The 26093-nt window shown below is 42.1% G+C and overlaps 1 protein-coding gene and 1 pseudogene across 4 annotated transcripts in view; one reads left to right on the plus strand and one right to left on the minus strand.

The window, feature by feature from the left end:
• The window catches only part of LOC102777248 (NLR family CARD domain-containing protein 3-like), a 1099208-nt gene that overhangs the window by 752696 nt on the left and 320419 nt on the right, over positions 1–26093 (minus strand). The window contains exons 1-6 of one of the 4 annotated variants that reach the window (XM_087837899.1): positions 11499–11587; positions 11331–11414; positions 11080–11178; positions 4850–4928; positions 2839–3043; positions 890–2687 (exon numbers count right to left, since the gene is read on the minus strand). The exons of the other annotated variants lie outside the window; for them this stretch is intronic. Of the exons in view, the coding sequence (XP_087694025.1) occupies positions 890–2687; positions 2839–3043; positions 4850–4928; positions 11080–11178; positions 11331–11414; positions 11499–11587 (2354 nt within the window). Of the gene's footprint in view, positions 1–889; positions 2688–2838; positions 3044–4849; positions 4929–11079; positions 11179–11330; positions 11415–11498; positions 11588–26093 lie in introns of those variants that run through there. 4 annotated transcript variants of the gene reach the window in all.
• Positions 18388–24587, plus strand: LOC148106005 (uncharacterized; annotated as a pseudogene).

Genomic DNA, 26093 nt, shown 5'->3' on the forward strand with positions numbered 1-26093 from the left:
CTGTTCCTTCCCATGCTAAGCATGCTTATCCCCTCTCGGTAAAGACGGTGGGTCGAGGGGACCAGCGTAAATGCTGCAGGCCCAGTTTGCTTTAGACTGTGGTGCAGTTTATCATCAAAGAGCGGCACCTAAAGCCACCTAAAGCGGCACCATGTTGCCAATAAATGGCACCAAGTCTGACGTGACTTTTTGCTTTTTTTTGTTCTTTTTTTTTTTTAAATCAAGATTACATTTTATAGCAACCACAGCAAAGATAACCAGGGAAGGTGTGCTTGAGGGGATATAGCTAAAACAGCTGGTTTCAGACTGAAGATGAACTGAGGTGCTGCACCCAAGTCTGCAGGTTCAGGGAGGGACAAACATCTGCTGCAACCAGATTGGAGTGAGAGGAGAGAGCAGGCCAACAACAACAAAGAAACAACAAACACACTGTGGAAGACCGAAGCAGAGTTTAGTTTAAAGTGGAACTAAGGATGTTTCTCTGGCTGCCATGATTCACTGAGTAATTCAAATGCTTTCTTTAATGCAGGACCCACCATGCATGTAAAAGCAAGTGTTTCACCAACATTTGTGACTAAAAATAGAGTAGAAAGTAGAAATGTATCTAGGAGCATGCATGTGAATATAAAGTATCACAACATTAGGCACATGCAGCCCAAGTTTTTAAACAAAGACTGGTAACATAACAGCAGCAGTGATGATCAGAGTTTATGGTGAATTCAGCGTCTCGAGTACACCGAGTTCTGGAGGCATCAAAGAGGTTACAGTTGTATTGGAGAAATCCCAAAACTTTAGGATACAAATTCATAAAAAGACAGAAAGCCTGGTGAATTAAATTACTGACACAGTTGGATGTTAAAAGTAAAGACTTGAGTACAAATGTACTCACAGAGCTTTGTTGGAGGCTTTGACCACTGGCAGCAGCCTCAGAAGAGCCTCCTCTGAAGCAGAGTATTTCTTCAAGTCAAACACATCCAGATATTTTTCTGATGACAGTAAGATGAAGACCAGAGCTGACCACTCAGCAGGAGACAGTTTATCTGTGTAGAGACGTCCTGATCTCAGGGACCATTGGATCTCCTCCACTAGAGAATGATCATTCAGTTCATTTAGACAGTGGAACAGATTGATGCTTTTCTCTGCAGACAGATTCTCACTGAGCTTCTCCTTGATGTAATTGACTGTTTCCTGATTGGTCTGTGAGCTACTTCCTTTCTGTGTTAGCAGACCTTGTAGGAGAGTCTGATTGGTCTGCAGTGAAAGACCCAGGAGGAAGCGGAGGAACAAGTCCAGGTGTCCATTTGGACTCTGTAAGGCCTTGTTCACAGCACTCTGGTAGAAGTGTTTCTCTGCAGATTCTCCTGTTTCAGACTTCTTCGAGGTTGTTTGTTGTTCTTCCAGCAGATTGAGTCCAGAGTTGATGAAGGTCCGATGGACATGAAGAGCAGCCAGAGACTCCTGAACACTCAGATGGATGAAGCAGAACACCTTGTCCTGGTACAGTCCACTCTCCTCTTTAAAGATCTGTGTGAACACTCCTGAGTACACTGAGGCTGCTCTGATATCGATGCCACACTCTGTCAGGTCTGATTCATAGAAGATCAGGTTTCCTTTCTGCAGCTGATCAAAAGCCAGTTTTCCCAGAGACTCAATCATCTTCCTGCTCTCTGGACTCCAGTGTGGATCTGTCTCAGCTCCTCCATCATACTTGACCTTCTTCACTTTGGCCTGAACCACCAGGAAGTGGATGTACATCTCAGTCAGGGTCTTGGGCAGCTGTCCTCCCTCTCTGGTTTTCAGCACATCCTCCAGAACTGTAGCAGTGATCCAGCAGAAGACTGGGATGTGGCACATGATGTGGAGGCTTCGTGATATCTTGATGTGGGAGATGATCCTGCTGGCCTGCTTCTCATCTCTGAATCTCTTCCTTAAGTACTCCTCCTTCTGTGGGTCAGTGAACCCTCTGACCTCTGTCACCATGCCAACACAGTCAGGAGGGATCTGATTGGCTGCTGCAGGTCGTGTGGTTATCCAGAGGCGAGCAGAGGGAAGCAGTTTCCCCCTGATGAGGTTTATCAGCAGCACATCCACTGATGTGGACTTTCTAGGGTCAGTCAGGATTGTAGTTTTGTGGAAGTCCAGAGGAAGTCGACACTCATCCAGACCATCAAAGATGAACACAACCTGGAAGTCTTCAAAGCTGCAGATTCCTGCTTCTTTGGTTTCAGTAAAGAAGTGATGAACAAGTCCCACCAAGCTGAACTCTTCCTCTTTCAGCACATTCAGCTCTCTGAAAGTGAATGGAAACATGAACTGGATGTCCTGGTTGGCTTTGTCTTCAGCCCAGTCCAGGGTGTATTTCTGTGTTAAGACTGTTTTCCCAATGCCAGCCACTCCCTTTGTCAGCACTGTTCTGATTGGTTCATCTCTTCCAGGTGAGGCTTTAAAGATGTCTTCTTGTCTGATTGTTGTTTCTGGTCTGTCTGGTTTCCTGGATGCTGTTTCAATCAGTCTGACCTCATGTTCATCATTGACCTCTGCAGTCCCTCCCTCTGTGATGTAGAGCTCTGTGTAGATCTGATTCAGAAGGGTTGGGTTTCCTGCTTTAGCGATGCCCTCAAACACACACTGGAACTTCTTCTTCAGAGCAGATTTAAGGTTACGATGACAAACAGCAGCTGGAAGTTCTGAATAATAATAATAAAAATACAACTTCAGCAATCATATTTTACAAAATGCTGATGACAATTTCTGACCCACTGAGAAATGACAGAACACACTGGTGTCACAAGTGTCTCATTTATCCAGCAGCTTAAATCTTTAGATAAATCCTCTTACGTCTCTGCAGACGGTCAGCCAGCTCCTCCTGCTTCATTCTCCTCAGGAAGTCCACTGTGATCTTCACAAATGCCTCTCTGCTGTTTCTCCTCTGCTCATCATCCTCCCTCTGAAACTCCAAGCACTGGGACTTATTTGGATTCAGAGCCTTCTGGATGTTCTTCAGCTCGTTCTTCACAAAAGTGATGATGTTGTCCTCCAGCAGCTGAAACAGAATACTTTATGAATGAGCCAATCAGAATGAAATCATGGAGCCAAACATCAGATCCATGTTGGACTCACTGACAATCCACTGGTCTATAAAGTAAGTCCACTCCAAAGTCCACTCTGAACTTCAGTCTACACAACATCAAGAAGGTCCTGAGGAAATGTGAACGCTGGTTTGAGGGCGGAGTCAAGGAGGCCATTTATGTTAAAACGGAAAGACCATCTCTGAATGGAGGAGGGGCCTAAGGGTACATCTGTCACCATCTTTAACAACACTTTAACAAACAACATGAGATTTTAACAGTAATGTAAAAATACTGTGATTCATTGTTATTAAGCACAAACACATCTATGGCCCCGTTTCCATTAGTAGCTGCTCAGATCGACTCACCACAGGTCGCCACGACTGGACTGGATCCACTGGTTTCCATTACAGTTGAGGACCACCTAATGTGGTTGTCTCAAAATAGCCGAGTGTCAACTCACATCATTAGTAAGTGTTAATGCTTCTAATTTCCATCATTTTTGACATTTATTGCTCAAAGTTATTGTAGAAACAGTTATTCATTCAGCTTCATTCTCACTGATCTCAACTACAAACTGTTTCACTTTGGTTTTTGTTTAAAGCCTCGATGTTTAAAACGTTTCCCTGTGATCAATGTTCCCTCTAATGTTTCATGTGTCTGAACACACAAACTCCCTGAGCGTCCCTTGGACCACTGTGAGCAACAGCAGACACGTGCACTGTGGTCACACCAGCATCGAATCCATCCAAGTTACATGTTTATTAAAATAATCAAATTACAGCATTTATGTTAGACTACTTTTAATTAACTGCTTTTGCCCACTTACAATGAAAATTAAAACAAAAAATCTTGTTCATGACCTGTGTAGTATGTTAACACTATTGGAAGTAAAAATAACTTGAACTCCAATTTTGAAAAAAGAACTTTATTTTTTTTTTTTAAATTTATTATTAAACTCTGACTTGTATTATGAGTCTGTGGTCTGGGAGAGAGTCTGTAACTCTGTCTGCAAATACAGTAAATAATGACCAATGTTGGGAAATTAATTATATAGTTACTTCTTCAAAAAGGTAAAACAAAGTAAATGGTAAATGGCCTGCATTTATATAGCGCTTTACTCAGTCCCTAAGTTTTTTGCAGCTGTTTTTTGCAGCTGTTTACCTAAAAATGCAGCCGAGGCATTTTTTTGAAATAAACATTTCAAACTATTTACAGAACAATCAGCTGTTCTGCATCAAATTTGATGCCACACAAATTATTTGTGCCACTCCAAAAATAATTTCTGTCCACTATGAGATGAAGGAGAACAACAGCCTGATACCTGCAGGCCTGACAGCAGCAGATGTGTCACTGCTGTAACACCTGTAACATTCAGCAGTCGCCTCATTGTTCTGACACACACAACACAACTATTGACTACACTACACACTAACTACACACTAACTACACAAGATTTGTGCTAAACGTCACAAATCTCTCACATCTCAAACACGCCATCACTCCTAAAACTTCCCCCTCCCAAAACAACTAAATGCCATGTTTCCATATCATTTTTTGATTGGTCGACATGGTACTTTTTGCAGATTTTCTGTGCACAGAGACTGTGCCAGCGGTGCCACGCGCAGCTTAGAGAGAACGTTGCCTGTGATCACATTTGCAACGTCTGATTTCAAAGTTTGTTTCTTTTGGACGTTTAGTCCACAGAGTCCTTGGTGTTCTGAAAGGGACCTATAAATAAATGTATTAATAATAAAAGTAGTTGTTGTACATGTACAGACCATAAATATGGAGTCCAGCTGTGTTTGATGCTGCTGGGCAGACTGACCACTGGGAACCTCTGAGCTCTGCTGGTCCACTCTGTGGAGGAACCATGGACACACACACACACACACACACACACACACACACACACACACACACACACACACACACGAGGCCACTTTGATTATTGAAATGTGAATTTAGCCTCTAAAAGCTGTGTTCAGTCACTTTTGCTGCTTCCCTTGTTGCATCTATATTTGTAGTTTCTCTGTCAGAGATCAAAATGATCAATAATACAAATGATACTCCAGAGTCCTTCCACTGTTATCCTGATCACTGACACTTCTTTATGAGGTGCCGTAAGGGACATTATTACTGAAACGCTCTCACACACACTACTGAAATTTTAGCTCTCACACACACTACTGAAAAAACAAGGCATTTCAGTTGAACAGGAAGGCGTTTCAGTTGAACAGGAAGGCGTTTCAGTTGAACAGGAAGGCGTTTCAGTTGAACAGGAAGAAGTTTCAGTTGAACAGGAAGGCGTTTCAGTTAAACAGGAAGGCGTTTCAGTTAAACAGGAAGGCATTTCAGTTGAACAGGAAGGCATTTCAGTTGAACAGGAAGTTAACTCTTGACAAAGAAACTGAAGGAAAAAGTGGTAGATTTCAAACAAACCACTACACAGATGTCTACTCAGCAACCTGCTAGTTAGGGGTGGGTTTTTATAATCGATTTATCAATTAAAATCGATTCTGGCTTGGATAACGTGATATTCATTCATTAAAATCCTGAATCGATTTTTTAATATAAATTAATTTTTGCCCGAAATGCCGAATCTCAGGTGAAACCTCACAAAATTTCAACAACCACCAAACAGCTAAAACAGTAAATGAGAGCAGGAACACGGATTCTGCACAAAGACGTAAACACACAGCGCGACCCGCGGATCAGAATCAATGGGATGTCGCCTTTCTCACCCGACGGCACGGACACAGTCGGGGCTGAAAGCCAACAGCTGGCTGATTCTGATCTGTCGGCGGTCCGCGCTTTGTTTTCACGCCGTTTTTGCGCAGATTCTAAAGCTGTTAGTTTTATCTCTCTCCAAACAATATTGACTGAACCAGCAGCAAAAGAAGATCCAAACTGCGCTTCACATAAACATCGTCATGAATTCCCTCTGACGTTTACAGTTTTGCTTCCACCACGATAAAATCACACATCATGCACAGCTCTCTCTCGCTTTCTCTCTCTCTCTGTACTTCACGAACAGTTTCCCGTCTAAAAATCTGTTTTCTGCATTATTCGCTTGCTTGTTACGCACAAGTCTACTGTTGTTTACAGCGCTGTCGGCCGCTGGTTTTTTTTCGTTTTACATACTTCCGAAAAGAAAATCTTATTTCTGCCGTTCAATACTGAACAAATTTAAACATTTAAAAATTATGCAAAATGCAAAACGCTTAGCCGTGTCTCTAATAAAACCGCTGGAACGTCAGAGTTAACGTTCATATGTTGATTAATGGTTTTCTTTCGTTTTTGATGTACTGCAGAATATTTTTGATAAAATCCCAGAACAGGAAAATCACCTTCATGTTTTTCTGTGTTTTATCTTCAGCTACTTTTACACAAAGGCATCTGCTGTGACGCTCACACCTTTGATAAAGTCTTGCGTGTGTCAGCTTCCTTTTTTTAGATACAAAAATATGTAAATGTACTGATCTGAATTATAATATTGCTGACTGTCAAAATTTCCAAGAATCAAATTGAATTGAATTGAATCGAATCGAATTGAATCGAATCATGGAACGATAAGTTAGACAGCTTAGTCTTAGTGAGACAGCTGCATTACTTAAAAATATATTAGCCTCAGCATAAGTCAAAATTTAGAGTAGCAGAAAAGCAAAGAAAAAAATATCTTGAAATCATCAATAAAACCAGGGAGAGAAGGCTTAGCGTTCCTCCATTTAACACAATGGATATGATATTTACTCAAACGTATGATGATGTTAATAATGTCTGAGACACCCAATGCTAGATGATCCATATAAAAAAAATTATGATGTAATTCAAATAGTGGCACATCATTAATATTTAGGGAAATCCAATTTTTTAAGTTGCACCAAATACATTGTGTGATAGGGCATAGAAAAAAAAAAAGATGTTCTAGGGTTTCATTTTCATCAGTACAAAAAGAACACTGATCCACCTCAAAGCCAAATCTCTTTTTTTAGAAATTCTGCAACAGGATTAATTTTTTTTAAAGTGTGTTTCTTTAACTCTAGGTAGAATAGGCTATTTCATAAATTTTTAGTATGTGTTATCCAGTGTATATGAAATAACTAAATTAGAACCATGCAATGTAACCATTCTGTTGTAACTATAAAATATTTTTGTCTTTGAAGAAACTACTAACAAATTTCTTAATGCATTTTTATCAAACAGCTGACATTGCCCTAGCAATAAATTTGGGAGCACTGATGAGAAATTATTGTATATCATAAAAATTTTAATCAAATGAAGCAGAGGCAGTGGGAGCAGTTCACAAAATGTGTTATATTCTCTTTGAGAACAGTTTAGACAATATTTTTCTGAAAAGTCTGGGTAACTTAGAATTACACCGTTATTATCCAACAAATCTATTATGAATATAATCTTTTTGTTCAAACCAGTCACTCTTGAAAATTGATTTTTGATTAAGTGTTATTACCCTATTATTCCATAAGGTTGAATTATGGGGAGAAGTTGTGGGTAAATCTCATTTTCCCAAAAATGCACAGTCTGTTTTGGAAAGTTTGATATCTTTATGGGGATTTTATTTACCGCAAAATCACATTTCAAAATAAAGTCTAATCCTGTATACTATTTTATTAAACAAGGATCATAGGATGTGGAGCTAAGTAGAGTCTGGCTGTGACAGACAAGATTTTAACCATTTAATTCTAAGGGTGCCATCCATAAATTCTAATTCTGGAGTTTTGATACCACCTTTATTGTATTCCTTCACAAGCTGATATCTTTCTATGTAATGGGTTTTATTCCTCCACAAAAATTCGAAAATAACTGTGTTAGCCTTATTAATGCTTTTAGAGGAGATACATAGAGAGTGACAAGGATAAATCAATTTGGAGATGCCTTCAGCTTTAGATAGGATGTTTCTGCCAAAAAAAGTGAGGTCTCTGCTTAACCAGTGGCTAAGTGTTTTCTTCATCTCGATGATACAGTTAGAAATATTGGTGTCTTTTCTGCTAATTGGGTTTTTTAGATATTATCAGCCCCATATATTTAACTTTAGATTCAACTCTAACCAAAGCTATTGAGGAGTCAGAGCTTGTATGAATCGGGAGAAGTTCACATTTTTTGATACTGAGAGATAAACAAGAAGCTTTAGTTTTCTCTACCATGTATTCATCTTTCAAAAACATAGATGTATCATCTGTGAATTGACTTATTTTGAAGTCTTTATTAAAAATTGATATTCCTTGTATGTCGTTAGAATTTTTGATTAATAGTGTTAACAACTGAGTTGCCAATATAAAAAGCTTAGGGGAAACAGGACATAATTGCCGAATTCCGTTGCACCTTGAATCCATTCCTTGATTCAAGGAAGCTAAAATATTGTTAAGTAATGCGGCTGCTTCACTTAGGCTACAAGCACAGCCGTCCCCAACCCCCAGGTCCTGGACCAGTACCGGTCTGTGAGTCGTTTGGTACCAGGTCGCAAGAGTTGAGGCTTGAGTTTGAAATGTATGGTTTTCATGGTATTTATCATTTTTTTTGATTTTTATATTGTTTACGTGGCACAAAAAAGGTTGGGTACTGCTGTACTAGCAGGTTGCTGAGTAGACATCCTTGTAGTGTTTTGAAATATACCACTTTTTCCATCAGTTTCCTTGTCAGGAAACAACTCCCTGTTCAGCGGAAATGCCTCTGGTTTCAGTGGAGTGCGTGAGTGCATTTCAGTAGTGTGTGTGAGAGCGTTTCAGTAGTGTGTGTGAGAGCGTTTCAGTAGTGTGTGTGAGAGCGTTTCAGTAGTGTGTGTGAGAGTGTTTCAGTAGTGTGTGTGAGAGCGTTTCAGTTGTGTGTGTGAGAGCGTTTCAGTAGTGTGTGTGAGAGCAAAAATTTCAGTTGTGTGTGTGAGAGCGTTTCAGTAGTGTGTGTGAGAGCTAAAATTTCAGTTGTGTGTGAGAGCGTTTCAGTAGTGTGTGTGAGAGCGTTTCAGTAGTGTGTGTGAGAGCTAAAATTTCAGTAGCGTGTGTGTGAGAGCGTTTCAGTAGTGTGTGTGAGAGCTAAAATTTCAGTTGTGTGTGTGAGAGCTAAAATTTCAGTTGTGTGTGTGAGAGCTTTTCAGTAGTGTGTGTGAGAGCTAAAATTTCAGTTGTGTGTGTGAGAGCGTTTCAGTAATAATGTCCCTTACGGCACCTCGTACTTCTTTGTTGTGTTTTGAACTCTGTAAAAACACAAAGATCATAATTCCCTGAATGACTTTTTTTCTAACTGAACTTTGTTTCAAAGGCAGTTTCTCAGTAAATGTACTTGTGTGTACTTGTGAAACGTCATCATTCACAGATCAAGTACGTTTCAACTCAAAGTACGTATAAAGCCAAGTGTGTAAGTTCATCTCTGAATGTTTGTGATTCCTACGTTAAGTTTAACAACGATATATGAAGCTGGGACGTCTGTGCGCTGCTGAGTCTGTTTGTTTGTTCATTCCAACCATCAAACTGTTCACCTGCAGCACAGTTTGTTTGTTTTTCAAAGTAAAACTGTGAAACACTTTTTTCATACTTGTTTTTTTCATACAACAGCTCACACTGACATCATCCTGATAAAAGATGAGTGCAGGAAAACCGTGTTTGCATTTATTTGCACTGCTTTCCATGTGTGAATGAGGCGAGTATCAAAGTGCTCAGAGGAGAAAAGCTCCATATAAGAACCATTACTCCCAGTATTATTCCAAACTGGTCCAGCCTATAAAGATGAACTCTGTGTGAACAGCTGACCTGTGTCATGTGACCAAGAACACAAACATGATCTACTGTCAGATCAGGACACGTCACAGTTACTGTGTTACTGTTTAACAGCACACTGCAACATTCACACGTTCATCTAACAAACTGGATCATTAACAGCTGCATTTTCACACGTTTCACTTTGATTCACTACAGATTCAGCAGACAGAAAGAAGCTGATGAGGAAACAACAGTTCAGTTCATTTCTGTCCTGGTTGATGAAGATGGCAGCACTGCTGAGGAGCAGGAAGTGGGGATCAGACTGAGTGAAGAGTTTCAGGACAGAGAGTTTGAGAACATCTCCTCTTCCTAAAAATAATCTCTGAGTATCTGCTGTGTTTGTGGAAACACTCCAACACACAGCGCTGCACATATGAACATGTGTGTGAAACAGAGCTGACATTAAACATGATGGAGGATTTATTCACAAACACACAACAACATTTACACACACATTACCTCTCTGCAGGACGACACACGTCTGATTTAAAGTTAATATCAGCACCTTTAGACGTGTCACTCTGTAAGGACACAGAGCTGGGTGGAGGTCCAGTATGGTTCCTGTGAATAATGATGATAATTAGTCATTTTTTAATCTACTGACAGCACTAGTGTTTACTCTTGTGCCTCCAACTGTTTTACGCCCTTTCAACACCTTCGTGGTCAAAAGTGTACACGCACAAAATCTACAATAAAATCCTCATGCAGCAATAGGACAGACACACAATCCATTTATCTCTTTGTCTCAAACACACACGTGTATTCAAAGCCTCGATTTGTTCATATTTCATTTGTTGTGTTTTTATCTTCAGCGTTTTCAGTGTTAGTGCATTTTACACCAAACATGTTTCCATTGATGAATCAGATTGATTTGAATGTGTTTCATCCATACAAATCCCTCCCTGGTGGTCACATGACTCTATAACATAACAGGAGTCATGTGACAAGAGTTTCATGCTGTGGCCAAAAATGTCAAAATGGTTGAATGTGGTGGAGTAAAAATGTGAGATATTAACTACTTTTCTTCAATATGAAATGTTTGCAGGGCCTGACAGGAAGTGGACGGACACTCTGATCACTTCCTGTTTGCTGAAGTGGATTTTCAGTTGTTTAAAAACCAAAGGCTTGTTTTAAAAGACAGTTTAAATGGGACTGAGGGAACGACGTGTTTGTACTGCAGTTTATATCCAACAACATCAAGCAGTTTAATCAAAGAGTTCATGTTACTAACAGCTCACCTCTCTGCAGCAGACACAGGCTGGGATTTAAAATGAACGTGATGACCTTTAGACGTGTCACTCTGTAAGGACACAGAGCTGGGCGGTTTCTGATTGACGCTAAAAGTAAGTGAACATGAAACATGTGTCACATCCAATGTGTATACATTACATAAAAAGTATAAATAAAGTACAATTTGTCAAATAGTAAAAAGCTGATTAAAATTTCAAACATTTTAATACTGACATGAACTTACTTTTCGTCAGGTGACTTTTTTCGCCCTAAATCATGAAAGAAACGCTTCACTCGTTTGCTCTTAGAGGACACAGAGCTGGGTGGAGGTCCAGGCTGGTTCCTGTGAATAATGATGGAGCAGTGATGTGAGTGCTGAGCTGTGACATGGAGAAGAGTCATGGACAGTTAGAGATGGTCATCTCACCTCTGAGTTTTGGTCTGGCTCTCATGTTCCCCACACAGAGTGCTCTTAGAGGGAGGGACTCCCTCCTCTCTGTCCTCACACTGATCCATGCTGCTCAATTCACATCAGCTCACACACACTTTCTACCTTCACCTGCAGAGGAAACACAAATCATTCATGTGCACATCAACTGAAATCCTCCTTTCCATCATGTGTGCTGTCCAAATATCAGCTGCTTCTTTCCTGCTTCATCTCAGTGTCAGCTGAATGCAGTCAGACAGCAGTGTGAGGCAGAGGAAGCTGCCATCAGCTGCTCTACTATCAGTCCACTAGATGGAGCCTGAAGCACACACGATGCATTCACTGACACACACTGATTCACTGTGACTGGAAGCTTCAGTCAGTTCAACACGTGTGAACAACATTTTAAACATTTCAGCTGATCCATGATTCAAAGAGTATCAACAGAGTTAAAGCTTCACACTAATTATTCCTGCTGAGTTTGCAGAGAACTGCACACACACTGATTCACTGCTAATGAGAAGCTTCTTCCATCCAGTAATTCATCATCCATCAGCTCTGCTGCTGCTCTCAGTCCTGGATTCTGATCACAACCCAAAAGCAGCTTTTTAACTCGTGTCTGTAAGAGCTCTTAGTGTTAGCTTAGCGTTAGCTTAGTGTTAGCTTAGTGTTAGCATGCTGTGTGGCTAGCTTAGCGTCAGAGCTCTGCAGGTGTCTGTGTGTAAATATTAATCACAGTGACAGTAAAGGAGGTAAAGGGCTGTGAGGTCATCACGTACGCTGCGTCCTCTGTGGGCTCTGAGTGAACTCACAAAGTACAAACTACAAGTACACAAACACGAACGTAGCTCAGAGTGGCGGACACACTCGGCCTCGTTGGTCCAGCTGTGAGTCCGTTACCGTGAACTATGGAGCGGCAGATTTGTGCTGAACTAAGCTGCACACAGCTGATGTTAGCCAGGAAAACATTACACACTGACTTTAATGGAGAGACCGGAAATACAAACACACACAGTTTGTTGTGTGAAGAAATCAAACATGAGCTGAACAAACAGTAAAGTTCCTAAAGACAAACTGTTAAAGGAGGAAACAAAGCAAACTTACAGCTTCTTCACACACCAACAACAAGCTCCACTCCACACCTGGACACTAAACACGGACACACAGGTGAGCTGCTTCCTGGAAGGAGGCGGGGCTCCACCTGAAACTCAGCACAGGTGGGAGGGGCTCAGCTCTGTGTGTGCTGATGTGTTAACTTTAAAAATCTGCGTCTGACTGCTCAGACTGAGTCAGAGTAAAGTTCACATGCTGACGTGTGGAGACATGAAACCTTGTTGTAGCTGCAGCTGTGAACACACTGATCCCAGATCAGCTCTGCTGTATTTGTAACATGAACATTTCTGCTGCAAAGCTTCAAATGTTCAGCATGTTTCTCTGTTTCCAGTCTATAGATCCAGTCACACTTTCTACCTTCACCTGTGCAGGAAAGACTGAGAGCAGAGCTGAAACCAAGCGTCCAATCAGTGAGCAGCATCAACACCTGAGCTTCATTCAGACTCTGTTATTGAAGATGTTGTTGGTACAAAGTTCATCTGCTGCTCACATGAATCCATGAAAGATTGATTTCACTGAATGTTTCTTCAAAGCTCATTTCAACCTGTTGAAGTCATGAATGAAAGTGCAGACTGAGAGTGGATCACATGATGTTTAAGGTGTGTCATGTGACATGTTCAGTATTGTCACACATGTTTAGATTGTCCCTGATATCATAACTGCTCAAACACTGATGATTATATTTGAAGAATTATTACTGATGGCAGCAAAGTTTGAATGGAGCTCTCTGTCTGTGCTGATTTGTCGCCCTCTGGAGGTCAAAGCACAAACTCCATGACATCACTGTAACCACCACAGTGACAGGAAGTGTTTTTATGACTGAAACACTGAAATGATGCTAACGGCTGTCGTTAGGCTCACTGACAGCAGTGCTGATGTGTTCATGTCAAACACTGGCTCAGGTCAGACTCCTTCATCCTTCTCCAGCGTGAGGCCGCCCTCAGACCCACAGGAGGTCTGACCTTTGACCTCCTGACCCTAACCATTTTAGTCTTGTTGCATCTTTAAATGCAAATCCATCCGCATCTTTGTCCTGTGTATGTATATGCTGGTAACTGCTGTTTTCCTGCTTTGCAATTAAAAGTTCAATAAAAAAAAAAAAAAAATGCAAATCCATCCAAACTGTAGCCGAGCAAAAGAAAAAAAGTTGCTTGAAGAGGGACATGGACGTCTTAATGCCCACTCACATCCTGGGACATTTGATCACAGGAAATCACATGACAGCGTGGGGCTAGATCTCACAATGGGTTCACCCAAAACCTTGGCTGATTGAGACCCACACCCGTTTTCACACCTTGGCTCGTTTGATTAGGTAAAGGATCAACAGGGGCTCCATGTCCCTGAATTTAAACTGAATCTAAACACACCGTGCACAATGCCAAGTTAGATAAGGGTTAAAAGAACAAGATAAGAATAATTAAAAAGATAAAATGAGGATAAAAAAACCTTAAAAAATAAAATAAAAAGATGTGCAAACTGCAGTTTGAGGTCGGTCAGCTGTTCAGGAGTCTGATAGCAGTGGGGAAGATGGAGTTGTTGAGTCTGGATGTTCTAGATTTCACACTTCTGAACCTTCGTCTCGAGGGCAGAGGTGTGTCTCTCCTCTGGACTCTGTGATGGTAGATGCTCTGCAGAGAGGACAGCGGGGTCCTAATGATCTTCTCCACAGTTGTTATCACTCTCTGCAGTCGGTTTGCAGTAGTGCTGCCGTACCATGCAGTGATGCAGCTGGTCAGGGTGCTCTCCACAGTGCAGCTGTAGAACCTGCTGAGGATCTTGGCCAACATACCAAATTTCCTCAGCCTCCTCAGGAAATACAGCAGCTGCTGAGCCTTCTTGACCAGCTGTGTGGTCTTCAGTGTCCAGGTGAGGTCCTCACTGATGTGGACGCCCAGGTACTGCTGCTCACCCTCTCCACTTCACGCTCCCGGGTAAACAGCGGCTGGTGAGGCCTCTTCTTCTTCCTCGTGTCCACTCTCATCTCCTTTGTCTTATCAATGTTGAGGGTGAGGTTATTGTCCTCACACCATGACACCAGACCAGCCTCCTCTCTCCTATAAGCCACGTCGTCCTCTCCAGTGATGCGACCGATCACTGCAGTGTCATCTGTGAACTTCAAAATGATGTTGTCTTTATTCAAGGTGACACAGTCATGGGTGACCAGGGTGTAGAGGATGGGACTGAGGACGCAACCCTGTGGGACGCCAGTGTTTGTCTGCCAGTCAAAAAGTCCTGTAGCCAGTCACAGAGGGTGGAGGGTGCAGGCCGAGTGTAGCCAGTCACAGAGGGTGGAGGGTGCAGGCCGAGTGTAGCCAGTCACAGAGGGTGGAGGGTGCAGGCTGAGTGTAGCCAGTCGCAGAGGGTGGAGGGTGCAGGCCGAGTGCAGCCAGTCACAGAGGGTGGAGGGTGCAGGCCGAGTGTAGCCAGTCACAGAGGGTGGAGGGTGCAGGCCGAGTGTAGCCAGTCACAGAGGGTGGAGGGTGCAGGCCGAGTGTAGCCAGTCAGAGATGGTGGAGGGTGCAGGTCGAGTGTATCCAGTCACAGAGGGTGGAGGGTGCAGGCCGAGTGTAGCCAGTCAGAGAGGGTGGAGGGTGCAGGTCGAGTGTAGCCAGTCACAGAGGGTGGAGGGTGCAGGCCGAGTGTAGCCAGTCAGAGATGGTGGAGGGTGCAGGTCGAGTGTCATCAGTCACAGAGGGTGGAGGGTGCAGGCTGAGTGTAGCCAGTCACAGAGGGTGGAGGGTGCAGGTCGAGTGTATCCAGTCACAGAGGGTGGAGGGTGCAGGCCGAGTGTTGCCAGCTTGTGAGTGAGTTTGTGTGGGATCACAGGATTGAAAGCCGAGCTGTAATCAACCAAAAGTACCCTGATGTATGAGTCTTTGTTTTCCAGGTGGGAGAGGTAGTAGTGAAGGGCAGTTTTCAAACAAAACAGCACAACCAAGGACTCAGAAGCACAACATAAAATACAACAAGTTAAAATGCTGGGTCAGAAAGACCCGTGACAGACTCACCTTTAACTGCCCAAGACTGCGTCTGAATCTTTGGACCAACTTCAGGGATTAACTCAGTGATGCCAGTAAGACAGAAAAGGTTTTCAAATCAAGCTCACTGGGTGTGTTGCAGACTATATAGTTAGTGTAGTTGTTGTTTTGTGTGTCAGTTCTATTACTAAGTGTCACAGTTTATTAATTAATGTGATGCTGTTGACGTCTCATTTTCAGACAAATAGAAGAAAGGAAGTGTGAGGTCTGAGGTCTGGTCCTTCTAATAAAGATGCATTTCCTCCAGTATAGCCATGAACTCGTGGGGCTGAATGATCACATGTTATCACAGTGATCATGAGGCTCAAAGTAAAAAGTTCAAATAGACTGAAACACAGTAGATAAAGGTCAGAGGTCACGTTGATGCCTTCATGTTTGACCACAGAACGGTCAGTCTGTGTAACAGACTCTGTGATCAGTGATCAGTGCTGTGGGTCCAGGTCAGATGTTGGATCTCTGATTCTTTCACGTCCATGTTAAACAGCTGCTGCGATGAACTGTGACTGTTAGCAGTAATTAAATATGTCTGCACACTGTGAGAGAGCCGTCCTCCATCAGTGAGGCTGACAAACGCTCACACTGGGAACAGGAAGCAGATTTCTGTCTGACTGTCCTGATGGACAAAGGATGAAATCCTCTGTGACACAGTCAGCCTGTTACAGCCCATAATAACAATGAACACTTATTAAAATATGAAAGGATCACGTTAGATAAAACTGTTTTTAATAACATATGTAAACAGATCCAACAACATTGACACAATTAAGATCAAATCATTAGTTCCAGCTCACATGGACTGGAGTGAGGACACCAGTGACTGAAAGAACCAGTGTTTCCATCAGACTCATGAACATCATCATGTGTTATGTTAGTGTCTCATTCAGCACAGACACATTATTTCTGTTAGGTCCTGTCAGCTGTCAGCACTCTGTACAAGCACGACTGTGAACAACAGACTTCTTTTAAATGTGTCACATAAACATTCAGTGTGGATTTGATCCAGATGTTTCTCCGTATGTAAGTTACTCAGGCATCAAATAGATTTGAAGTCTTTATGATCCTGAGCTGACTTCAAACAAGGAGCTTCTCAGACTAACAGCACGAGCACAAAACTGAAAGGATGAGAAACAAAAGTTTGATTTTAATGCTTCACAGAAAATCTATTTGAATACGCTGGAGACTCATTTAGGTCACTGCTGTTGTTTCACTCAGTGCAGCGTTTCTGAAATGTCTTTGTATTATAGTGAATTTTGAGCTTTGCAGGATACAAAGAAGAAGAAATCAAAGATTACAGCAGGTAGTTGTACAGAGGACGTCAGCTGATGGAGCAGAGGGAGGCAGACTGTGGATGAATGAGGAGGTGAAGGCCTGCAGGCGGGTGGAGACAGAGGAGGTGATGTCACTAATGACTTCAGAGCAGCTTTCTCCTTATTAACATAGTTGTTTGGTCACGTTGTGTTGTAATGAGACACGTACAGTTTGTGGACCCGGGGCTTTGTGTGTTTGTGATCAGTCTTGGTGTTGAGGATTTCTCATGTTCAGCTCCAACAAAGTTGGAGCTAAAACTCTTCCTGTAGCCACGTGTGCTTTGCATTCTGCAGCAAAGTTCTACAGATGTGCAAAGATCTGGGCGAGCAATGAGCTGTGACATCAACATGAACTTTCTGTTTCCTCCAAAAGTCCACAGCACTTCCTGTTGTTGCTCAGACGTGACTGAGAACTCTTTGAAATGACTTAGCTTTAGCTGTATGCTGGTGTAACCCTGGAGAGTTACTAAGGGTTTTAGTGTGTTATGAGTGATGTTAGTATTTTGAGTTCACTGTTAAGTTTTATTAAGTTAAATTATTTTGTTGAGAATTAATAAAATAGAAGATGTCTATAATGTCCTGATGGTCCTTCAAGTATACAGGGGGAAGTACCGCCTCCTGCCGTTCACTGCGTAGCAGCTACGATATCAGGAAAGAGGAGGAAAAGTCCGTTTTTTCCAAGTGGAAAGCGTGGTTGTTTTTATTCAGTCGGATTGTACGGTGGAAATAAACTATCTGGAAATTGTTGTGAACCAGAAAGGAGTTTGTTACTGCTCGGATTCTTCTGGGTGAGTTAATTTGTTGTGAACAAGAATATTGTGAGTTTAAGCCACTAACGATGACATGCTAGCTGCTATCGCGGCTATTGCTATTAGCCATGTGGCTGTACATGTGTGATTGTAAGGATTAAACTGTATGTTAGAGTTTGTTCTTATGACGATGCATGTAAAGATTGTAAGTTATATGTATGCTGTAGATGTTGATATGTTCCTATATCAATCCTTAGTTGTGTTCATTGTGAGATGAATACAGTTTAAAGAAAATGGGGTTATGTTTCTTTGTAGTTGTGCTACAACGCTTCACCATCGCCATTTTGAAGCTCCAGGAGAGCCCATTTTATAGAGATTGAAAATGTGACGTCATTCAGGGGGAAAACCGCAAAGGATTGTGGGAACTCGTGGCAAGAGCTACTAGCGCACACAGGCTTTCAATTGAAATCAGTTACACAGCGATAGAAAGAAACCAAAAATGGCAAGAAGCTGTTGTATTATTAACTGCACAAGCCGGGCGAGCAACAGCCGCGTGAAGCCGACGGGTAAAGCGATTGGTTTTTATCGGATTCCGGCGTGGAGCAGAAATTGTCCAAGCCATGTCTCCGAAGTCAAGAAGAGGCGACAGATGGCCTGGATTGCCGCTATCCGAAGACCTAATATGACGTTCGAAAACACTCCACCTCACATGTTAGTGTGCTCCAAGCATTTCCACAAAGGTAAGTGTTTTGTAGTGGTTAATACGTCTTATATGGCGCTGAACAGAAATCATCGCGCTATGCTCCTTTGTTTAATTCAATTCAATTTTATTTATATAGCGCCAAATCACAACAAAAGTCGCCTCAAGGCGCTTCATAGATACAGAGAAAAACCCAACAATCATATGACCCCCTATGAGCAAGCACTTTGGCGACAGTGGGAAGGAAAAACTCCCTTTTAACAGGAAGAAACCTCCAGCAGAACCAGGCTCAGGGAGGGGCGGGGCCATCTGCTGTGACCGGTTGGGGTGAGAGAAGGAAGACAGGATAAAGACATGCTGTGGAAGAGAGACAGAGGTTAATAACAGATATGATTCAACACAGAGAGGTCTATTAACACATAGTGAGTGAGAAAGGTGACTGGAAAGGAAAAACTCAATGCATCATGGGAATCCCCCGGCAGCCTACATCTATTGCAGCATAACTAAGGCAGGATTCAGGGTCCCCTGGTCCAGCCCTAACTATATGCTTTAGCAAAAAGGAAAGTTTGAAGCCTAATCTTGAAAGTAGAGATAGTGTCTGTCTCCCGAATCCAAACTGGAAGCTGGTTCCACAGAAGAGGGGCCTGAAAACTGAAGGCTCTCCCTCCCATTCTACTTTTAAATACTCTAGGAACAACAAGTAGGCCTGCAGAGCGGGAGCGAAGTGCTCTAATAGGGTGATATGGTACTACAAGGTCATTAAGATAAGATGGGGCCTGATTATTTAAGACCTTGTATGTGAGGAGCAGGATTTTGAATTCAATTCTGGATTTAACAGGAAGCCAAAACAGGAGAAATCTGCTCTCTCTTTCTAGTCCCTGTCAGGACTCTTGCTGCAGCATTTTGGATTAGCTGAAGGCTTTTCAGGGAGTTTTTAGGACTTCCTGATAATAATGAATTACAGTCGTCCAGCCTGGAAGTAATAAATGCATGAACTAGTTTTTCAGCGTCACTCTGAGACAGGATATTTCTAATTTTAGAGATGTTGCGCAAATGGAAGAACGCAGTCTTACATATTTGTTTAATATGTGCGTTGAAGGACATATCCTGGTCAAAAATGACTCCAAGGTTCCTCACAGTGTTACTGGAGGCCAAGGTAATGCCATCCAGAGTAAGAATCTGGTTAGATACCATATTTCTAAGCTTTTCAGCGCCGAGTACAATGACCTCAGTTTTATCTGAGTTAAGAAGCAGAAAGTTAGTGGCCATCCAGGTCTTTATGTCTTTAAGACATTCCTGCAGTTTAACTAATTGGTGTGTGTTATCTGGCTTCATGGACAGATAGAGCTGGGTGTCATCTGCATAGCAGTGTAAATGTATGCTATGTCTTCTAATGATGCTGCCTAGCGGAAGCATGTATAATGTAAACAGAATTGGTCCTAGCACTGAACCCTGTGGAACTCCATAATTAACCTCAGTGTGTGAAGAGGACTCTCCATTTACATGCACAAATTGGAGTCTATCAGATAGATATGATACAAACCACTGCAGTGCAGTACCTGTAATACCTACAGCATGTTCTAATCGCTCTAATAGGATATTATGGTCAACAGTATCGAATGCTGCACTAAGGTCAAGAAGGACAAGCACAGAGATGAGTCCACTGTCAGAGGCCATAAGAAGATCATTTGTAACCTTCACTAAAGCTGTTTCTGTGCTGTGATGAGCTCTGAAACCTGACTGAAACTCTTCAAATAAACCATTCCTCTGCAGATGATCTGTTAGCTGTTTGACAACTACTCTTTCAAGGATTTTTGATATGAAAGGAAGGTTGGAGATTGGCCTATAATTAGCTAAGACTGCTGGGTCTAGAGATGGCTTTTTGAGTAAAGGTTTAACTGCAGCCACCTTGAAGGCCTGTGGTACATAGCCGATTATTAGAGATAGGTTGATCATATATAAGATCGAAGAATTAATCAATGGCAGGACTTCTTTGAGCAGTTTTGTAGGAATGGGGTCTAAAAGACACGTTGATGGTTTGGAGGAAGTAATTATTGAAGTTAACTCAGAAAGATCGATTGGAGAAAAAGAGTCTAACTTAACATCAATGGTACTAAGAGTAGCTGTAGATAATATTACATCTGTGGGATGATTATTGGTAATTTTTTCTCTAATGATAAAAATTTTATTTGTGAAGAAGTTCATGAAGTCATCACTAGTTAACGTTAAAGGGATGGTTGGCTCAAAAGAGCTCTGACTTTTTGTCAGCCTGGCTACAGTGCTGAAGAGAAACCTGGGGTTGTTCTTATTTTCTTCAATCAGTGATGAGTAGTAAGATGTTCTGGCTTTGCGGAGGGCTTTCTTATAAAGCAACAAACTATTTCTCCAGGCTAAATGATGATCCTCTAAATTTGTGACACGCCATTTCCTCTCCAGATTACGAGTCATCTGCTTTAGGGTACGTGTTTGAGAATTATACCACGGGGTCAGGTACTTCTGATTAGAGACCTTAGTTTTCACTGGAGCTACAGTATCCAGAGTCGTACGTAGTGAGGAGGTGAAATTATTAACAAGATAATCGACCTCTGTTGGGGTAGCGTTCAGATAGCTGCTCTGCTCTGTGTTGGTACAGGGCATTGACGATGATAACAGTGGCTGGATTATATTCTTAAACTTAGTTACAGCGCTTTCAGAAAGACATCTACTTTGATAAAGTCCACTCTCCACTGCTGCGTAATCAATTATTGTAAATGTAAATGTTATCAGGAAATGATCAGACAGGAGAGGGTTTTCAGGAAACACTGTTAAATGTTCAGTTTCTATGCCATATGTTAAAACAAGATCTAGAGTGTGATTAAAGTGGTGGGTGGGTTCTTTTACATTTTGAGAGAAACCAATTGAGTCTAACAACAGATTAAATGCCATGTTGAGGCTGTCATTTTTAGCATCAACATGGATGTTAAAGTCACCCACAATAATTATTTTATCTGAGCTCAGAACTAAATCAGATATAAAGTCTGAGAAATCAGACAGAAACTCTGTGTAAGGCCCAGGTGGACGATAGATGATAACAAGTAAGACTGGTTTCTGAGTTTCACAGCTGGGGTGGACAATGTTAAGCATCAGGCTTTCAAATGAATTAAAAGTCTGTCTTGGTCTTTCATTAATTAATAGACTGGTGTGAAAAATTGCTGCCACACCGCCCCCTCGACCTGTGCTTCGAGGTTTCTGGTAGTTAGAATGACTCGGGGGTGTTGATTCATTTAAACTAACATAATCATCCTGCTGCAACCAGGTTTCTGTAAGGCAGAGTAAATCAATTTGTTGATCAATTATTAAGTCATGTACTAACAGAGACTTGGAGGAGAGAGACCTAATATTTAATAATCCACATTTCACTGTTTTACTCTTTGGTTCAGATGTGGATACTATATTGTTCTTTCTTTGTAAATGTGTAAGTTGTTTGTTGCTGGTTTTTAGTTTGTTTTTTGTCTTTTTGGAAGCAGACACAGTCTCTATGGAGATGGGTTTTTGGGGGGGTAGCAGGAGGAGGGAAGCTGCAGAGAGGCGTGTAAGACTGCAACTCCTGGTCCCAACTCTGGATAGTCATATTTTGAGGGGTTTAATAAATTTGTCCATATTTCTAGAAATGAGAGCTGCTCCATCCAAAGTGGGATGGATGCCGTCTCTCCTAACAAGACCAGGTTTCCTCCAGAAGGTTTGCCAAATATCTATGAAGCCCACATCATTTCTGGGACACCACTCAGACAGCCAGCAATTTAAGGAGAACATGCGGCTAAACATGTCACTCCTGGTCTGATTGGGGAGGGGACCAGAGAAAACTACAGAGTCCGACATTGTTTTGGCAAAGTTGCACACCGATTCAATATTGATTTTAGTGACCTCCGATTGGCGTAACCGGGTGTCATTACTGCCGACGTGAATTATGATTTTACTGAATTTACGTTTACCCTTAGCCAGCAGTTTTAAATTTCCTTCAATGTCGCCTGCTCTGGCCCCTGGAAGACAATTGACTATGGTTGCCGGTGTCTCTAGCTTCACATGTCTGAGAACAGAATCACCAATTACCAGAGTTTGACCCCCAGCGGGTGTGTCACCGAGTGGGGAAAAACGGTTAGACAAATGAACGGGTTGGTGGTGTATGCTTCCTCCTCACCGTTACCCAGCCGCCCTCTTTCCCCAGCTGCTTGGGGTCTGCCGGGGAACAGCTAGCGGGGCCTATGCTATCTTCAGCTGCACCAGCTACAGGGGCCTGGCTAGCTAAGGGTGAATGAAGGGTGCGGAGCCGAGTCTCCAGATCAGTAATCCTGGCCTCCAGAGCTGCAAATATGCTACATTTGTTACAGATATCATTACTGCTAAAGGAGGCCGAGGAGTAACTAAACATCTGACACAATGAGCAAGAAAGTGCAGGAGGGACAGGAGAAGTAGCCATGGTGCTAACGAGTCGGCTATGAGCTAAGCTAGCGAAACAGCACAGAGACAGTGAGTGAATACTTTGGCTATAAATTAGGTAGTGAGTACACAGAAAGTGTGCTTCGGATGAATCACGTGAAGATTATACTATGAAAAAAGAATGTATTTAAAAGTTGTTAATTAAACTGCTAAGCAAATAAGCTACTCAGAAACACCACTGTGTTTGAGCAGGAACAGGAAGTGGTAATCTACTGCAGAGCGAGCGAACACCAAGTGACAGCGCCACCGACAGGAACAGCAACACACAGTATTGTGGCTGTGTGTGATGTTAGCTGTGTTTTGTAGGCAAACCAGCCTACGAAATACTGGAATGCGATCCAGACTGGGCACCCTCTCTCAAACTGGGCCACAGAGAGTCTAAAGCTTCTACCACAGAGAGATTTGATTGGTTAAGACAGAGATTGAAATCAAAACAGCCAGGAAAAGTCCCGCGTTCCTCTGGGGCAGAGACGGCTCATCCAGGCGAAATCCATGCAGGTAAAATTGTCTGTGTACATAAATAAATTCCACTTTTTCCACATTAAGTACTGTGTCTTGTTTTTGCACATAAAATGATCTTGTCTGTGTCTGTATGCATGTGTGTTTTTCAGCACACCTGTCACCTGTAGCACCTGTCACTACAGAAACTACAGCTGAGATCCAACCACAGCAGATAACTCCACAGCACGAGGATGAAAATCTGCAGGACTGTAAAGTGTGTTCTCTAAGGTTACAAGAAATAGCACACCTGCAGGAAGAAAACCTAATATTAAAAAAAGAACTGTCCAAACAGAAATTAGACACGGAATTCTTGAAAGATAACAACTCTGAAGTTAAACTCTACACAGAGCTGCCTTCTTTTGCTTTACTAATGGGGGTGCTACAACAAATCAGCCCGAGCTTGCCAGACTCTGACAGGAAAATTTCCCAGTTTCAGATGCTCTTGTTGACTCTCATGCGTTTAAGACTCAACCTTCCAATTGCACATATTGCACACCTCTTTGATATTAGCCGGACAACCACATCCACTGTATTTAACATTACTGTAAATGTGCTATACGTTCACCTCAGTCCACTGGTGCACTGGCCGGGAAGACATTGCATACAGGCCAGTATGCCACACCAGTATGTTGAGATGTTTGGTGACCGGGTGACAGTTATTATTGACTGTTTTGAATTGTTCATAGAGAGAGCACAAAATTTACGCGCCATGGCGGAGACGTATTCCACATACAAAAGTAGACACACAATGAAATATCTCATTGGCATCACACCACAAGGGACCATCTCTTTCATTTCTAAAGGATGGGGAGGGCGTACCAGCGATAAACGAATAGCTGAAACATCTGGCTTTCTACAGAAGCTGTCACCTGGGGACATAGTGCTCGCTGACCGGGGTTTTGATATCAAGGAAAGTGTTGCCTTAGTGGGTGCCACTTTAAAAATTCCAGCATTTACACAGGGTCGTAGTCAGCTACAAGCAAAAGATGTGGAGGACACACGAAAACTGGCACATGTCAGGATCCATGTAGAACGCGTTATAGGCTGTCTACGGTCCAAGTATCCTAAATGACACCATCCGTTTAGGTTTTGTGGTGCCATGTGAAGGTGAGAACATGACTTTGCTGGATAAGATAGTCGCTGTGTCATGTGCGCTCACAAATATGTGCCCAAGTGTTGTTGTGAAGAAAGCAAGTGATGAATAACTGTTTTCCAATTTGTTGTATCAATTTTTTGTTGTGGTTGTTATTGTTTTGTTGCGCTTCTGTGTTTTTATACAAATCAGCTAATAATGCACAATGGTATACTATTTTGCCTTTGTCCTGTAAGCTTCAATAGTAACATGTAACACTGTTGTCAGTTATAAATAAAGACAGTCCTGATAAAAGACTTGTGCAACACTTACTTTATTTGTATTGGTTCTGACACTGTATATTAGTACAAACTGAAAAGAAAGAGATTGCGTTGGCCCATTCTGGACATAAAGAGATAATTTACAGCACAGCTGTAAAGTGCAGTGGTGTAAATCGGCAAATATTTACAACAAAGTATGACTGTTGTGACAGACATTTATAGCAATGTAAACACATTCTTATAATTCACTGTGAGTGACAGAACAACAGGTAACACAAACCATAGAGTGCAGAGTACAGGAAGATGGGTCCACCCTAATGTGACACTAAACATGAAATCACAATAAAGTCCTTCAATATAAGAGTCGTCTCTGAACGGGTGTAACTGAAATACTGTCTGGTTAGTTTTCTAAGCTTTTTTCTTTTGTTTTTTTTTTTGTCACGGTAACATCCATGGAAGGTGGCCGTTGTGAAACACTGGGTTCTGGATCAGTGTAGTGATTGGCCAAGAGCTCTGGCATCACAACTTTGTAGAAGAAATCCTGAGCGACAGGCAGCATTTTAGTCCACAACTCTACATCTGGCATCACACGTGTAACAACACAAGTGAGACCACAGACATCAGCCACGACTGACCGTGTACTTAGTGAAAACCTCAGACAGCAGAAAGCAGAGAAAGAGGAGGAGCAAGGAGAGCAGCCATGATGGAAGGACGGGTATGTACCAGCAGCAGATAGAGGAAGTGGCTCTGTAGATATTTATAGTCAGTCCTCATGCATGTGCTGTGCATATAGTAAGTGTCTGTCATGAAGCTGTCATGTGTGCATATCTGTGGTCAGTAAAGCTGATTGTGATTAATAGCTACACCACAGAGTGCCCAAAGAGTTGTTGCATTGTTAGCCTTGTTTAGGGAGGGCTGGGGTTTCTTTGGAGCCCCAATTCATTAAAGTTAGTTCAGCACCGAGTGAAAAGAATCCCTGAAGACTCAGCACAGAAAGTGTGGGACACAAGTTTGCTTTGGAGACATGGACTGAGTTAGAAAACTAGCCAACATGATTTATAACGGACAGTCATCATTAATGATGGAGAACTGAAAGGACATGAAGGCTGCGCTGTTACACTTTTTGATAGCTGGAAACTTTAACTGTCATCAGAAAACATCAAATATTCTGGATCCTCTCTGCAGTGTCTCGTCTTTCCTCTGTGACTTCCGTGGATTTTAGCTCAAAAATGTTTTTAAATGGTTTGTCAGCAAACTGACCTCTGACCTCTACAGTGCTGACCTGTACAAAGAGCTGTCAGTCTCAGCTCTTCTCTCCCAGCACTGGTGGAGCAGGTGTAGTCACTGCTGACAGCCAT

Source organism: Neolamprologus brichardi, chromosome 3, assembly GCF_056152115.1.
Source record: "Neolamprologus brichardi isolate AB-2024 chromosome 3, ASM5615211v1, whole genome shotgun sequence".
Classification (NCBI taxonomy): domain Eukaryota; kingdom Metazoa; phylum Chordata; class Actinopteri; order Cichliformes; family Cichlidae; genus Neolamprologus; species Neolamprologus brichardi.